At 35.7% G+C, this 17,719-nt stretch overlaps 1 protein-coding gene across 2 annotated transcripts; it reads left to right on the forward strand.

Annotated features, from left to right (window-relative positions):
• Nucleotides 1-8,174: 8,174 nt before the first annotated feature.
• Nucleotides 8,175-8,868, forward strand: LOC143682897 (acyl-protein thioesterase 1-like). Of its 2 annotated transcripts, none has more exons than XM_077159301.1 (2): nucleotides 8,175-8,341; nucleotides 8,391-8,868. In XM_077159301.1, the coding sequence occupies exons 1-2, from the start codon at nucleotides 8,175-8,177 to the stop codon at nucleotides 8,866-8,868; spliced, it is 645 nt and encodes a 214-aa protein (XP_077015416.1). The 2 variants fall into 2 exon arrangements, with proteins under 2 accessions (XP_077015416.1, XP_077015417.1); XM_077159302.1 differs by having other exon boundaries at nucleotides 8,175-8,286; nucleotides 8,348-8,868.
• Nucleotides 8,869-17,719: the final 8,851 nt, after the last annotated feature.

The raw sequence follows: 17,719 nt of genomic DNA on the forward strand, positions 1-17,719 counted from the left end.
TAATGACAAAGAATCCAGAAGATTGGTTTGAGCTCTTTATATACACAATAAAAAGGGGAGTAATTCAACTTCTGACTTATGTTTGTAAATGTAAAAACATTCAGGAGAATTCATTTCCTTTAAACAAAGAAGCTGTCTCAATGTGAGTAACTGTTTGGCAGACTTATTCTGAATCAGAAACAATAATAAGAGATTGTGGAAAATTTTGCAATACTTGAATTACAGCTGCTAATTCAGTGCACTGGGCTGAGGTATAAGGTGTTTTCTAACTTGTTTTCTGCTGGGGTGACATATGCAGCCTGCCCATTAATATTATCATCAGTAAAGACAGTAATAGCTAGTGGGGAAGCCCAAACTATTTTAGGCAAAATCCATTGTGGTCTTTTTTTAAAAATTGTGAAAGTTTTGACATAGCAAATGATTATTAATTTGTCCTTTAAAATCACTTAACGCTATTTGTCAAGAGGTATTGAAGATAAAGAGATTTCACACACTATGCAATTAGGATTGTGACCTCTTAATTGGTAATATCTTTGGTGAACTTTGACTATAAAAGAAATAATTTTTTGCAAATATGTATTTAAAGATTTTTGTCAATTGTTTCGTAAAAAGAAATCCATTTTAAAACACCATCCTGCCAAAATAATAAAATCAACAGGCTTTTCTAGATCTATTTGAACAAGCTGTCCTTCTTGAATGCATTGTTCAATTAACTGTAATTCTTGTTCAACCACAGTTGTTAATTGTCTTTTGCTTAATAAATCAGAATCTCCTTGTAAAATATTAAACAGGTTCTGTAACATATAATTAGGAATCCCTAAAGTGGCAGGTAGCAAAAATGAAAGCAGAGTGTCAATAGTGACGTGTACCCACAGTAAATGACCAGATTTTTAAAATTGAATTCATTGGATTGATTGAAAAGGAATGCAGGAATGTGGATTCTTTATAATTGGCTGTGCATTTTTGCTGATTTTAAATTTATTGCATGCAGTTTTTATGATATTTTCTTACAATAGTGGCCAAATTCCAATTTGCTTACATGACCGGGCACAGTTGGGTCCTCTGGGAACTGGCTAGGAACCAAGAGGAGCTTACTGGGACCTAGATATCTTTATTAAAGTACACCTCCTTCTGGAAGGATAGCCAGTCCCCCCAGCTAGAGTGCGCATTTTAACTGTTTCTTACCAAGGTCATGCGATAGCAACATCAGTTGCATGTAATGGCAACATCAGGTGAACAAAACAGACTCCATAAGTACATTTTTTCCTTGCATTCAGCCCTCAAATCTGATCAGCTCCCAAAATAAGCCATGGTTATTTTGGGATAAATTTAGTTTATACATACACAGTTTATATAAACACTGGACAAAGCATTAAAATATTTTGGCTTAAAGGAATTTAGGTATTTATATGATTTGAATATTATTTAGCCAGTAATAGATTCATTTACAGCAATATTATTTAGATTAATAGATTAAGCCACCTGGCTTGGGGCAAGAAAAGAAACAGGTTTTTTGCCAGTATAATGATACCCAGGAGAAAACCAGTATTTTTTATACAGATAACAACATGATAAAAGTTAACATAAGTTATTTTCATAAAACACAGATTCTTTGCTTTTTACACTGTTTATTTAGAAAAAAATTTTTTATCTTTTCAGTAGAACAGGCTAAGAGTCCAAGAAAAGTTGTCATTTTAGACTCATTAAATCTTTCTTGATTTTAACCATAATTTCCAGTTTTACAAACCCTCAGCAAATATTATATTAGTTCAGGCTTTGTCCTATGTTTTTCTCATTTTGTAACAGTTATTCATTTTATCTTAGGATAAAACTATTCTGTTTTCCTATTAATAAAAATACATCTTTCATATTTTTCATATTTAAATCATTATTTTAAACAAATATTTTACCACATACAATTACCATCAAAGTTAAATTTGTTAGAATGTTAAATACTTAAAATACTTTAGTTAATGCATATTTGAAACAGGAATATAGAGTTTTTAACAAGAATTTTCCATTTCAAAGTTCTGAAAATATACATATATATTAAATATGCATAGGAGCCAAACTCATGGGCAGTTGCCAAATTGCTTTCTGTCAAGGATCTAATTTAACAAAAGGAGATGGGGCTGCCATTCCCATTCTGTGTCACAGGATTTTATTTGTAGCATTGGTATAAATTTCAGTAGAATAATTATTTAGATTAAACCAAGGTAACTTGACAGATCACTTTGAGTCAGAACTACAATCCTGAATCGCATACCCCTTAGGGGACCAATCTGCTATAATTCTATAGGAGCCATTAATGAGTAGTGACTTTTGTTTGGCATGGCATTGTTCTTACTGAATATTTTCTGACTCAGGTGTATATGAATTTTTATATAAAGGCAGCTCATTAAGAACAAGCTCAGAAATTAGTTTTTCTTTATCTTGCTCTGCTACAGGTATGGTACAGAAGCAATTTTTGAAATCTATTATAATAATAAAGCAGTTTTTAGAAATTATAACTGGTGTGGGCAAGCCAGGTTGTAATGACTCCATAGGTTGAATTACAATATTAACTTTTATTAAATCAGTTAACATGCTCACCCATTTTCCTGATTTCTATTTTATAATAAATACTGGAGAATTCCAGGGACTATGAGATTCTTTTATATGTCCTGCCTTAAACTGTTCTCGAACTAACTGAGTTACATCCTCTAACTTTTCTATAGATAAGGGCCACTGCTCAACCCAGAAAGGCTCATTTGCTTTCCAAGTTAAAGGTATGGGTTGGAGTGTTATGTCAGCAGTGGGCTCAATTATATATTTGGATAGCTGAGAAAAAGTACATTCTGGAATATGTTTAAGTGCCTCATATCTGTTTCTTAATTGTTTTCCTACTTTTTCCCAAATTTGAAGATTAACTGCATTTTCTTCTGAAAACCATGGGCAATAATCTTGCACATGACAAAGAAAAGTTTCTAACTGACACTAAGAAAATTTTGTGCCTCTAGTGGACAGCATAGATTTATAGAGGTTCCTTGCTGCTGAACCTCGATACCCCATGTTTTACACCTAGCTGAAAATATCTCCAATTTGCTCCTTACCCTTTTGTAGCTCTTATTAGCTCTTTGTAGTACTTGTAGTGTACATTCCTGGAGCATCTCCTCACTTTATGCTTTAAGAGTTCCCCTATCAGATCCCTATCTGGGCATCAATTACTAAGTTCAGCTCAAGCAACAGACCAAACAGGGTCAGAAGGGGTAGTGGGAGATTGAGAAGAAACACAACTTAGAGTTTAAGAGAAAGAGTGAGCCAGGTAGTTCATTGCCTGACTGAACAAATAACCAAATAGAAACAGGAGTATTTCCCCCATTTTGTTATACTTGCTACAAAGACTTCATAACCAATTTCCATTCCTTAAGATTTAAAACATTAAGGCCTTAAGGCTGAAACCAATAACTATGTTTTTGAATGAAATCAAATAAGCTTAATAATTCAGATGTTTTAACAGGCACATGAGTAGCTCCTAACAATGTTTTCAACACACACACACACACACACACACACAATCCTCCAACTGCCTGTTGTGATTTTCTGTTCCACTGATGCCCCAAGGAAAAGGCTTAGTTTACCAATATGACTCGAGTCCTCTTCTATTGGCTGGGCACACCTGCCTCTAATGAGACTTTTCCTTGGTTCCTTAATACTGTCTTGGAGACTTCTTCTTCAAGCCCCACGTTGGGCACCATATGTTGCTTCCTATGAAATGGAGCTCGAAGGATATTAAGGAGTGATGAGGAAAGAAAGACAGAGAGAGAGAGAGAGAAAGAGAGAAAGTAAGAAAAAAAGAAAGAAAGGAAGGAAGGAAGGAAGGAAGGAAGGAAGGAAGGAAGGAAGGAAGAGAGAAAGAGAGAAAGAAGAGAGAGAGAGAAAGAAAGAAAGAAAGAAAGAAAGAAAGAAAGAAAGAAAGAAAGAAGAAAGAAAGAAAGAAAGAAAGAAAGAAAGAAAGAAAGAAAGAAATAAGAATGAAATCAAATAAGCTTAATAATTCAGATGTTTTAACAGGCACATGAGTAGCTCCTAACAATGTTTTCAACACACACACACACACACACACACACACACACACACAATCCTCCAGCTGCCTGTTGTGATTTTCTGTTCCACTGATGCCCCAAGGAAAAGGCTTAGTTTACCAATATGACTCAAGTCCTCTTCTATTGGCTGGACACACCTGCCTCTAATGAGACTTTTCCTTGGTTCCTTAATACTGTCTTGGAGACTTCTTCTTCAAGCCCCATGTTGGGCACCATATGCTGCTTCCTATGAAATGGAGCTCGAAGGATATTAAGGAATGATGAGGAAAGAAAGAAAGAAAGAGAGAGAGAGAGAGAGAGAGAGAAAGAGAAAAAGTAAGAAAAAAAGAAAGAAAGGAAGGAAGGAAGGAAGGAAGGAAGGAAGGAAGGAAGAGAGAAAGAGAGAAAGAAAGAGAGAGAGAGAGAGAAAGAAAGAAAGAAAGAAAGAAAGAAAGAAAGAAAGAAAGAAAGAAAGAAAGAAAGAAAGAAAGAAAGAAAGAAAGAAAGAAAGAAAGAAAGAAAGAAAGAAGAAAGAAAGAAGGACACGGATGGGTTCAGGGGGTATGAAGCTTAACTTTAACAAACAACAGACAACAGACAACAGACAATTTTATTCTTAACCAGATCCTGCTTATATACTGCAGGATGACAAAAAGCATACATGCGTTTCTTGAGGGAACAAAGTTCTTATCTTTCAGTGCTCTTCCTTCATACTTAAAATAACTATTTGGGGTAAACAAACATTCTCTTCCTCCCAGACTATTCTACATAAATCAGATAACGTAGAGCAGTTTACTACTGCCACCACCCTAATGCCATCTACTCCCAACTAGTTCCACAGGTTTTACGTTAATCCTATCTCCTACAAAAGGGAATGATATTCAAAAATATTAATTTTATCATATTGCTATCCTTCTTATAAATTCCACAGGGCTCCTTATTGCTTTTAGGATTTTAAAAATATCACTATCATTAACCCAGCCTGTAGACTTTACACAATCAGGCTCCTACATACCTCTCCATCTTTATCTTTCACCACTATAAGTTACTTCTTTCAGTTCTTCAAAGAGGAAGCTGTCTGAGTTAGGGAATTTGCACATTGTTTCCCTGGTTTGCCATGCTCCTCCATCTCTCTTGCATTTGTTAACTCATATTTATCTAGCTTTGCAGTTCCCATGCAAGTTCTTCTGGAAAATGAGTCTCATCCCCCTTGACTATATCTAATCATCTTGTTACATACAGTGACATCATGTCTGAACTTTTCTTCATAACACTTACCAGGAGTTTTGAATTATATACAGGCTTGATGAATACCTGTCTTCCTTGTTAGATTACGAACTCTATGAATAAAGAGACTAATTCACTTTTTCAAATGATTCAGTGCCCACCACATAGTAGTCATTCAATGTTTTTAAATGAATGAATGAATAATGTATGAATGAATCAATTTAGCAATAACAGATCTCAGAATAATGAGTTTTCAGTGTGATTTGTCTGGTTTATGCAGTGTTTTAGGATAGCGTTGACCTGATTACTGACATTTAAAAATTAAGTGATTTCACATGAAATCAACATTTCAAGGTTCTATTAAAAATAGGAAGGGCTTGTATCACAGGGCACAAATTCTCCTCTGGCAATAAGGAAAAATGTCTTAGTAGTGCTTCTCACCCCAGCACTCCACAGTGCCCCCTTCTTTACTTATGTCTGGCTGCTCTGGACATCTGGGTTTGCATCTATTGCTGCAGGGATATCCAAGAAAAAATCATAAAAGAAGATTGTGCATCCTGAGAGGAGGCCTGGAGGAGAGGTCTGAGGAAGATGATAACTAAGAGATGGGCAGGAAATTAGAAGACCTGAAAGAAGCCTGAGTGGGAGCATTTACGTGTGAAGGGGACCAAGACAGGAGAATGTGGCTCCCACTAACCAAGAGGGGTAAGGATTTTAAGGAAATAATTACTTTGAAAATAAGCTTATCTTATCTTCTTCACATCTTCATACTTCATGAACAGAATATTGAAGTCATGTTTGTGCTCTGTGTGACCAAGCCAAAGGCTTCTTAACACTGTGGGAAAAATTAATAAGTGATGAGATACAGATGTTTCACTCATTACACAATAAACTACTGTCTTTCTTTTCTGTTTTGGAAGCTTCAGAAAGGGAAAGTACAGCCCCCACTTCTGTACATCCATATCTCTTCCTATGGTGTATCAGTTAGCTTCAGGTGTCAACTAGCCCAGGAGATGGGGACCCATCTGTTCTGTTGCTGTGAACTGAAATCATCAGTATGTGAAATTCATCTATGGCTGATTACATCTCCTGTTGGCTCCGGAAGTGCCTTCCACAAAGAGTGATGATTAATTTAATTAGCTGGAGGCCTAAAAGAGAGAGGTCAGAAGAGAGTTCAGCAGCTCAGACCCAGACGTTTGGAGATGTAGAAAGGAACCACCCCAGGAGAAGCTGAACCCAGAAGCCAGTAGGGAAGCCCAGTTCACGTCACTGTGTGCCTTCCCATGTTGCAAAGGAACTCGGATAAAATCTTCCTGCCTTTACTCAGAAGAGCTGTATATATATAAATGCCCTTTATAAAAGCCAATCCACTCAGGAGTATTGCATTCCAGCAGCCTTAGAAAGCTAAAACAAATTGTTAGTGGCTTGAAAAGCAAATTCCTGATTTCTACAAGAATATGCCTGTGAAAGTCACTCTACGTATGTAAGGAAATAGCAATACAGAGACAAGGAAACCATAGACCAAATTTTGAAGATTTCTTTAAGGTAAGATCTTTCCTTCTCCTACATCCTCCACCTGAAAACAGGTGTCTAGTTCTTCTTCTGTTCTCTATTCTAAAACTTTATTCTGTATTCTAGTAACATTAACTAACAACAAAAGGACAGAAGCTAAGTATAGTCATCCCTGAGTGAGAGCCCCAGGTGCACACTCCACAAGCCTCTTGCACCAACCACCTCCTCGGTGGTGTAATGAGAAGTTCCACAGCTGTCTTATGAGGTTTATCACAGGCCCATAGCAGGGAACACTAACTACACCCACCATGAACATTAGCTATTCTGGAACGTATAGAGATATGGATCTAGATCGTCTGAATACCTAGAATGTTTATGATTCTTTCATAGGCTGGTAAACATATTTCCTAAAAAATGTGCCTCTAAAGTAGTCCTGGCAAGGATAGAAAAATGGTGGTAGAATAAACTGATGGACAATAATAACCATTCATCTGCATTCCTCCTTCTATTATCTCCCTTCACCATCTCCTCAGAGTAAGTTCCCTAAGCTGGAGAATTTGGGTAAATGGCAACATTATCTCATAAACATGTTGTTTGGTAAATAAATTCATAGCTACTTTTCCCATCTAGAAACCATTTCGCGCACTGTTTTAAATTCTCTGTAGCCTGTAATGTAATCAGCAAATTTGAAAACAGGTAATATGAGATAAAAATGTCCTTAGGGTTTCTTCAGATGTAAACACTCTTCAGGAAGAATAAAGTAGTTTTAACAATTTCTGGTTATCCTCCCAGATTTTTTAACACCTGAGTAATATTGTATGAATGAAACTTATTTATCCTGTCTACTATCCATGGAAATTTAGGTTGTCACCAATGTTTTGCTATTAGCCAAGAGCATTACAATCACGACCGCATTCATATGATATTTCACATGTGTGATAGCATATTGGGTACATACTAGAAGTGAAATTACTTATTATCAACTTGATGAATATGGCAAATTACCTTGCATAGAAACATTGTCAATTTACCCTTCATGAGAATTATGTGATATTAGTTTATGGTCAATATGACATTGGATATCAGTGAACAAAGGAGAAACTATTCAACAGACAATGCTTGGGCAAATGGTTACATATATATATGGAAAAGAGGAAAATGGATCCCTATCACATCATACTTAAAAATTAAGGATTGAAATATGACAGCAAGACTTTGTCATATAAAAATATATTGCAGAATGCATTTCTGATCTTGGGTCAGGGAAGGATTTCTTAAACAAGAAAAATTATTTAAAATAAATAAATTGAGCAAAATATGCCATAAAGGCCTTCTGCCTTCTGTTTCCGACCATGGAACATGCTGCCGTGCATGTGCGGCAACGACAGGTCAGCCCCGCCACCCGCCGCGGTGCCTGCTGCCCGCAAGGCTACAGCAGCTGTAATTTTTCTTCACAGTTTGAGAGACACATGGCGTGGACCGGCAGAAGCCTTAGAAGGTAACAGAAGTTCACATATCAAATATATATGCCCGCGTGCACCGGTTTATGCCTGTTATGTTAAACGTGATCTTGAGTATGCCTTCTTGGTTTGATGTTATTTGGCTTTTGCCCGATTCACAGGAGGATGAACCTGAAATCAAGCAGGCAGCAGAAAACGCCAAAACTTTGATAGACCAAGAGGTGAAGCATGGAATTCCTTCTAACAGGATTATTTTGGGAGGATTTTCCCAGGCAGTTGCTTTATCTTTATATACTGCTGTTACTACACAACAGAAACTGGCAGGTGTTGCTGCACTCAGTTGCTGGCTTCCCTTTCAGGCTTCATTTCCACAAGGTTCTATCAGTGGTGCTAATAAAGATATGTCTACTCTCCAGTACTATGGAGATTGCCATCCTTTAGTTCCTCTAATGTTTGGTTCTCTTACCGCTGAAAAGCTAAAAACATGGGTAAATCCAGCCAGTGTAATCTTCAGAACCTATGAGGGCTTGATGTACAGTTCATGTCAACAGGAAATGATGGGTACTAAGCAATTCATTGATAAAGTCCTACCATCAGTTGATTGACATCACTAAGAGGCTTTGGGTAGAAGGATACCAGCATCCTTGTAGTAGAGTAAAAACTTTTAAATATGCCCAGTCCTGAACCTTCTTGTGTGCAGTGTAGAATGTTTTGCAAATACATACCAATGATACAGACTAAATAATGTCTCCTCATGGAAAATGTACATTCAAGTTTCCATACATGTATTTGTATAATGTGATCCCAGAGTAATACTAATAATAAAATAGGCAAAGTAGCTGGCTTTTTCCCAAATGAAATTCAGAAAAGTAATAAAATACTGCAACCAGAATGTTTATTACATCATTTGGAAATTATTAGTATGCTTAATGAAAATTTGTAAAGGTATAAATGAGCAGCTAAGATATAAATGATTTAAATGTGCTGTGACTTAGTCTATGGATTTATTCCAAAATTACCTAGTCACTATACAACGGCCATGTTTTTATATATGTATTCATTACATAATAATTATAGTACAAAATAATGAGATGGTATATTATTCCTAATAATAGGGATAATACTTTGAACTGTTAATGAAAGTAATATTATTGTTCTTCTCAATTAATGGCCCTTTTATTTGGGGGACCAGACTTTTTTTCCTATTATTTCCATTTAACATTCTTTTCTCCTCTCTAGAAAAGACATGCGCTTCTTTTATTATTCTTCAGAGGAGACCAAATGCCATAGACATCTGGTGTTAATAAGTGCTGATTTGTTTTACATTCAAATCACAGACACATAGAATTTATGATGTATTTATACTTAATGAAACCGGAAGCACTTAAAACTTCTGCATTGCTTATGTCAACTATATCTTAGTCCAAATTTAGACTTATTTTACTAGAATCTTTACTTCAGGGAATAGGAATATTTCTGTGATTTTAACTTTCTGTAATCAACTGAAAGAATGATCAGATCATATTTTAGTATTTTCTGAAATACTTAAGACTTGATCTTAAAAATTGTAATGTCTAAAGATGATTTTGTCTAAGATGATTCATCTTGCAGAATAGAGTTTTTTTTACTTATTTTGTACATGTGTGAAGCCAACTAACAAAGAAAATTAGAATCTTTCAGAAAATTTTGCTTTAATTTTACCTGCTAATGAACTTTGAAATTTTGATTTTAATCAAATGAGTTTTTAAATAAGTTTTTGTACAAGCATAAAAACAACAAGCTTTTGATTTTATGTGGTCAGTATTTTCAGATAACTGGTAAAAATTATTTGAAAAAAATTTCTGGGTAATAAAGATTAGTCAGAACTTGATACACATGGTATAATTACCACACAGTTTAATATTTAATTGAAGTGTATGCTTGGTATTTTTGAATTGTTAATTTTGGGGCTGTATTTCAACTAATCAAAAGGATGAAGGGACTGAATCTGTATAAATGGGTGCTAATTGATAATGGAAATAATTTGGCAGTGTACAGTATAGAATGTTAATAATTAAGTCATATGTTTATGTCAGGGTTTAAAATTTTTAAACAATCATTTGCAAATACATTGTCTTCTATTTTGAAGAATATAAACAGTTATATTCAGTTATATAAATCAACATCTTATTTATGGTGAGATATCTTATTCCATTGAAAAATTTTGCTGTAGTGTGGGAAAATGTAAAGTTTTTTCATGGTTTCTGTCAGTGTGAAATAAAATTTAATTCTGAAAAAAATATATATACCATAAAGCTACAAAGAGCAACAAAATGTGAGAGAAGACCCATTTTTGGGTGGGACCTTATGATTAGGTTGTTTACATGGGTCTGTGACCCACCCAGTTGTGGGTGCAACCTTTTGAGTAGATTGTTTCCACAGAGATGTGTCTTTACCCATTCAAGGTGGGTTTTAATCAATTACTGGTGTGCTTTAAGAGGAGGACATTTCAGAGGAAACACAGACATTTGGAAATGCAGAAAGAAAAATGACCATGGAGACTCCAGAAGGACCCATAAGAGTTGAGAGACCCGCTTGAAACCAAAAGCCATGAGAGAAAGACAGCAGACATTGCCTTGTGCCCTCCACATGACTGTGAAACCAGAATGCCAGCTGCCTTTCCTCCAAGAAGATATCTTCTTGTTAGTGCATTAATCTGGATATTTTCACTGCCTTAAAATTGTAACTTGTAACCTCTTAACCTGGTTATAAAAATCAATCCATTTATGGTATTTTGCATTCTGGCAGCTTTAGCAAAAGAAATAGCTATCTATAAATATTTCATGAGGATATATACTATTTACTACTGACATTTCTACTCACTATTATTAGCATCCATCGGTGGCTTTCATTCTATCATATTTTCTCTTTTTATTACTTCATATTTTAGTTGAAGGAAGAAATTTCCCTTCTCATTTATTTAAATCAGCTTAGAGTGGCCATCAGCAAATCCTGCTCATTGCCCATTTTTGTAATTACAATTACTTGAATAATAATTTAAAAAATAATGTCTTGTGAGAAGTGCAAGTTTGAAACTATTATGTACCTCAGAAAAGTCACTTTCTTTAAATCCTGCTCTAATCTTATTGTGCCAGACCTGTTGTTTAGGATGGAACCATTGATTAGGTTATTTACACAGAGAAGTGGTACACATAACTTTGATTAGGTGGAGATGCAATGCTGTCCATTCAAGTTTGGATCTTGGTTAGTTTACTGGGGTCCTTTAAGAGGAGAGATATGTAGGAGTTGCTTCAGAGCCGACAGAGATGGAGATATTTGCAGATGTTTGGAGTGCAGACAGAGTGAGCAGACTCATAGACACAGACATTTAGACATGCAGAGTCCAGGAGATATTGCCATGTACTTTCTCATGAGATGCTAAGCAAGCCAGAACCCAGAGTTGCATCCTGGATGAGCTAAGTAAAGGCCCACAGATGCTAAAAGATGAAATCACTTTCTTCAGGAACTGGAAGGAATGAAACCAGAAACATATTTCTTTCTATGTGACAGATAGGCCTTTTTTGAGTCAAGGTAGCTTTCTCTGTATGCCTTAATCAGACATTTCTACGGCCTTAGAACTGTAACTTAATACAGTTTCCTTTTTAAAAGCTGTTTCATTTCTGGCATATTGCATTCTGGCAGGACTTTGCAAACTAAAACATAAAATAGGAATATTATATGAAATTCAAGTTATATTGTTAACAAAATTTTATTGGAATGCAGATGTTTTCATTCATTTACATGTTTCCTATGACTACTTTTGCACTATCATGGCAGAGTTGATCAGTTGCAACAAGAGAGGACAGAGACTACACGTAGCTTTCTACCCTTTCATTAATTTGCACTGCTGTTTGTCCCACTGCAAATCATGAAGTCCTGATAACTAACTCAACAGTGTTTTGGTGCCATGAGTATTGCCTTACCACAATTTTATTTTCTATTACGAGTGTATAAACATGTAAAAACAAGAAAAACAGAGAAAAATGTTTTTTCTCATGTAAAAACAAGAAAATGTTTTTCTTGTTTCATGTAAAAACAAGAAAAGCAGAGAAAAATGTTTTTTGAATGTCACATTTTTAAGGGACAGTGTAGTGTGGACTAATTTGTTATTGAACAAAATCATAAAATCTAATGTTTATGCAATGACATTTAGTTGTGCTAAAAAAAAAAAAAACAGTATACATTAACATTACCAGACTAAGCTTTGCCCAAAATATTCTTAACTCATGGGAAAGATATGGCCAGAAAATTTAGAAAATTTATAGCATGATATCTTATAATAGCAGAACTTCTCCATTAAAACATAAAATACAAGTGAGGTTGCAGTAAATAAATTTCTGAGTGGCTTCTTTGTTAGCCAACCAAGTTAAGTCATTTACCAATTGTGAGTTAATTAAATTGGGTTTGATTAAAGCTACTGATGTAATGTGTACAGTGAAAATGAACCTGTTTAATAGTATTAGGCCCCCCATAGCAAATCTTTTCCTCTCTTTCATAGACATGTATGACAAAAATTATTTACAATTATTAATATATTTTGAATTTTAAAATAAAAATTTGTGGAAATTTGTCTTTTCTTGTCATACAAGTACCTACATGAATGTTGATTGGCCTTTGACCTGCTGACCTGAAAACCTAAAACATGAACTTTCTGGCCCTTTACCAAAAGAGTTTGTCTACTCTTGTTACAGACCCAATTTTCTTATGTTATTCAAGGGTTATAATTCATGTTGTCATTATGTATTTTAATATTAAAATTGCTTCAATAGTGGTCAGTTGCAGTCCTTCCAAACTGGTTTCATGTCCTTTGGAATTGTCTCCAGGAGTCTCTAAGCAGTTTTTAACATTCTGGTACAACTAGATGGCCCAAGCGCAATCGTACTCTCCCTGCCCCAGCTCTGCAATCAGCCATCTGTCTTGGCTCCTCCAAATGGAGAATGGTATCTAGAAGCCAAAACCTGGGCTGCAGTCGTGATCAATGCTTCTGCTTTGTCATTGCTTTTATGCTCCATCATAAGACAGATTAGAAAATATGAATGTGATTTGTGATTTCCTCTCAATGTCCTCATTCTTTGAGATTTAAAAGATATAAAAAGACAAGATGAACTGACTCTGTGGAGTGGGGAAAGGAGCAGTTCATTGTATCACAATTACACTGGGCCTTTTAAATTCTTTCTTCTAGTTTGCACTTTGTTAACATTTGGGGCAGACCATAATGAAATAGAGTGCCTCTACAAATCTTAGAATACCATGCTTTCACTAGGTATTGGAAAAGCCATGGAAACCAGAAGACTAGTAATATTCTCAGCTGCAAGGGACACTATGTTATAGCAAATAAAACCACTGATTTGGTCACTTCATCATTTTGCTTAAAGGCCACAAGTGTGGTGCTGACTTCCTCACTCTGATGTCAATGACGACTGGTCCAGAGGCTTCAAGGTTGAGAATTACATGCTGGAGGAAAGGAAGAAAAGGGAGGTAGATTGGTAAATAGAGAGTGAAGACGGAAAGGAGGAAGAAAGGAAGAAAGAGAGAGAAAATGAGGAAAAGATCTCAAGTATCTCAAAAGGCCTCTAAAAACTTTTGGGTCAATGAAATTTCATGTTATGAAATGAGAAATTCTTGGTTGAGCTATTTGTTTTAATAAATAATCTACCACCACTGTTTTCTTCTCTCTAGGCTATATGACCTTCATGATCTGGATTATTGTCTTCATTTACAGTTACTGTGAGAAACAGTAAAAAGATAAAATTTGAACATTTAAAAGCTAAAATTACCCTCAGATTAAAACCTATTTCCTTACAAGTAAAGGCTTGTAAATTGAGAGCATTAAAAACCTCCCCTGGCATAAAATTTAGGTTTAATGGAAACCTGAGAATCATTAGCAAAGGGCACTTTATGTAAACAAGAAATGATTAAAAACAGGTAAGGAGTGTTAGGACAGGCTATAGACAACTGACAATTATTGTAGAATATGAAAAAGACATGAGGAAATCTCACCCAAAATGTCTGCATCTAAGAAAACAGCAGTAGAAGGCATAATTTAGGAAAGGAAACCCTGGGCTTCGGAAAAGGAATTTAAATGCTTAGTGAATTTGCAAGTCTTCTGGAACCTTTTATTGCCATACCCAGTCTAAAGAAATGAGCCTGGTGATATTTAGAGTAGACCAAGATAGGATAATGTACACCAAGACTGTGGTAGCAGACTGGGTATGAACACCAGCTCGCAAAGATAGGACTAAAAGTTATTATTAATATTTCCTCATGTCCAAGCCAGAATGGCCTCAAGAGATATTATTGTAGCTTTAAGATGCAGCTTGTTGTTGGTTTCATAATTGCCAAAGTTAGGTAAATGTGACTACTGTTTTACTCACCTTTCTCCTTTATTTTCTTTCAATACTTGAAGGACTCTGAAGTCCCTGGAGTAACAAAACATTCTTTTACTAATGTCAACAAAACTACAGGAGCTTAAATTGCCCTCAGATGCCAAACAAGCTGAGGCAATCGCTGATTCCCAGAATATTTCTCATTAGCCAAAACTAACTTGATAGAAAATATTTATTTCTTAGCAACACGTCTACCTTTGAATCCTACAATTGTGTCAGGATTTTGCTTCACCAGCTGATCTTCAGCCAGTGAGTTCTCCCAGGGTGGACCTAGACCCTCTGTCAAGTCTCAGTCTGTCTTCAGTGTAACAAATATATTTAATTTTTTCTCCTGAATTCCTGTTTCCCTCCCTTTTCTTTAGGACTTCAATGAAAACATAAAAGGGAGTTACATTATTTCTCTCTACACAATCTCTTTCTCCTGTGTTCCTCAGGGAGACACAAAGTATATATGTCTTGTCAATGCTGAGGTCCTCAATGAATTTACCCCATTATTTCAATGTTGCTTCTGAGACAACAGTTAATACAATTACTTCTCTGCCCAGTCTATGAATGACTGTCAGGTTGAATAGCAAAGAAGAAATAATTTGCAGAATGTTTGACTCTTTCCCTTTCCTGAACATTATGAATTTCTGGAATTTATGCTGTCTTTTGCACTGTGCATAGCAGTATTGTAAAGTGTTAGGAAGTGTGTCAATAAATAAGTTACATTTTAGTCTTTCTCTTTCTCATTAACTCTATCTCCTATTTATGAACTTCTCCTCCATTTTTCCCATGTTATACAGTGCAAATTCTCCCTCAGCACTCCCCAAAACTGAGTTCTCCAAGGTGTTTCCTGGAAAATTTGTGATGCCAATGTCGAAATGACTCTCCATCTCTTCCTATTGAAATCATCTTTGCCATTTGTCAGCCAGGATATTCTATCACCAATTCTCCATGGTTGGTGTTACCTCAACTCAACTTGTAGTGAAGAAAGCAAAATTCTACTCTTATAGCATGTGTCTCTTAGTTAGGGGTCAAGTAACAGTCCATAAAGGACAAATTCTCTTCCGGAGGTTGAAATAAAATTTCTATTGAAATCAGAAAAATTTATAACTACCTTGGGTCTCAGTGTTCTAGTGTGAATAGCAGAGTTTCCTTTGTTGTTAAAATGGAGATTTCCTGGTCCCACTCTCCAGATATTCTGATTCTGCTTATCTACTATAGGGCCCAATCAGAAACCCAGATTATTTTAGTGCAAGTCATTTCCTACTCTTACTCTGCAAAACAGAAATCTCTGACTTCACTCTATTGATTAGGTGAGTTAGCCTTTTGTAAAGGAATTAATTATACTTCTTTCGGTACAATTTAGACAAAGTCATATTTGAAGATTTTTGACAATTCAAACATGAAGTTCATAGTTCTAAAGCCATGAAAATATCCAAACTAAGGCATCCAGGGGTGGCCACCTTGATTCACATAGGCCAATGGGTCCAGAACCCTCTGTTCAGCTGTAAAGGCACACATCAATGTCTGCTTTCTCTCCTGGCTTCTCATTTCATAAGGATCCCACAGGGTGGTCTTCTGCATCTCCAAAGATCTCTGGCTGTGCGGGCTCTCTAGGCTCTGTGGGCTCCAAATCTTTTTCCAAAATGGTTCCCTCTACAAGGGCTCCAGTTAGCAACCCCACCTGGAATGGATGGAGACATCTCCATGGAAACCATCTAATTGAAAGTTACCACCCTCAATTGGGGGGATCACATCTCCATGGAAATAATAAAAAAGATCTCACTCAGCAATACTGAATGAAGATTAAAGAACTTGGCTTTTCTGGCATATACAACTGCTTCATGCAGGCACACTATGAAACAAAGGGAATTTATTAGCTTACAATTTGAGGTTGTTAGGATGTCCAAATCAAGGCATCAAGGCGATGTTTTTTTATCTGTAGACCACCTGCTGATGATCCTTGGTTCCTCTGCTACTTTCAAGGCACATGGCAGTGTCTGTTTGTCTCTCTCTTCTATTCTGGTTTGTACTGATTTGTACTTCTTGCTTTCAGAGCATGGTTTCTCTTTTTCTGAATTTACATTGTCTTATAAAGGACTCCAGCAAGAGAATTAAGGCCAACCCTGAGCCACACCTTAACTGAAGTAATCTCATCAAAAGTTTCTACTTACAATATTTCATACCCACAGGGATGGATTAGCTTTAAGAACATGATCTGGGGTATATACGGCTCCAAACCACCACACAACTTCTCTCACACACAGATTTCCCTATTATTAAAACTTCCCATCCATGTGAAAAATTTATTATAATTTATGAAGCAATATTATAATAATTAAACTATTAAATATAGTCCATCATTTACATTAAGGATTCACTATGTTGTACAGTCCTTTGCTTTTATCAAAAATTTATTCTAGGAACATTCATTCCATTTAAAACTTTGTTTTAACTGCATACAAATATATATTTCAGTGTTGTTAATTATATGCACATTGTTGTGCTGCCATTACCACCATGCATTATCCAAACTTCCTCATCACCTCAAACAGAAACACTCCAATTAATTATAAGCTCCCTCTTCCTATCTTTATCCTGCCCCCTGGTAAGCTGTAATCTACTTCCTAATTCTATAAATTCATTTTTTCTAAATAATACATATCAATGAGATCATACAAAATTGTCCTGTCATAGCTATTTCACCCAACTTTATAAGCATAGAGGAGGTCTTTCATCCAAATTATAGGAAGAAATCTCAACAATCATAGTTCAGAAAAACATTAATATTATTGGGTTTTAATATTGACAGAGGTTGGATTCTCTGATGGCTCGATCCACTCCCACTATAATTTCTAATTGCCCAGAATCCACTGTGAACTACTGGATGATTCTGCAGTTCCTAGGAAGACTGACTTGACAAACCCCCATGTCCATTTAGGTTGTTTCCTACATCTACCTCCCAGTAATTCCTACCAGAATTAGATCTCTTGGAGCATCAAGAGCAGGACAGAGATAAAATCAAACAGTTTGTTCTCTCTTTCTA

Source organism: Tamandua tetradactyla, chromosome 5 (genome assembly GCF_023851605.1).
Source record: "Tamandua tetradactyla isolate mTamTet1 chromosome 5, mTamTet1.pri, whole genome shotgun sequence".
In the NCBI taxonomy this organism is placed as follows: Eukaryota; Metazoa; Chordata; class Mammalia; order Pilosa; family Myrmecophagidae; genus Tamandua; species Tamandua tetradactyla.

Excerpts from the sequence above, each read along its gene's own strand:
- LOC143682897 (XM_077159301.1), top strand. The coding sequence starts at position 8,175 with ATGTGCGGCAACGACAGGTCAGCCCCGCCACCCGCCGCGGTGCCTGCT. Across the intron at positions 8,342-8,390 it reads AAATATATATGCCCGCGTGC|GTTTGATGTTATTTGGCTTT; the intron begins ACCGGTTTATGC and ends TATGCCTTCTTG.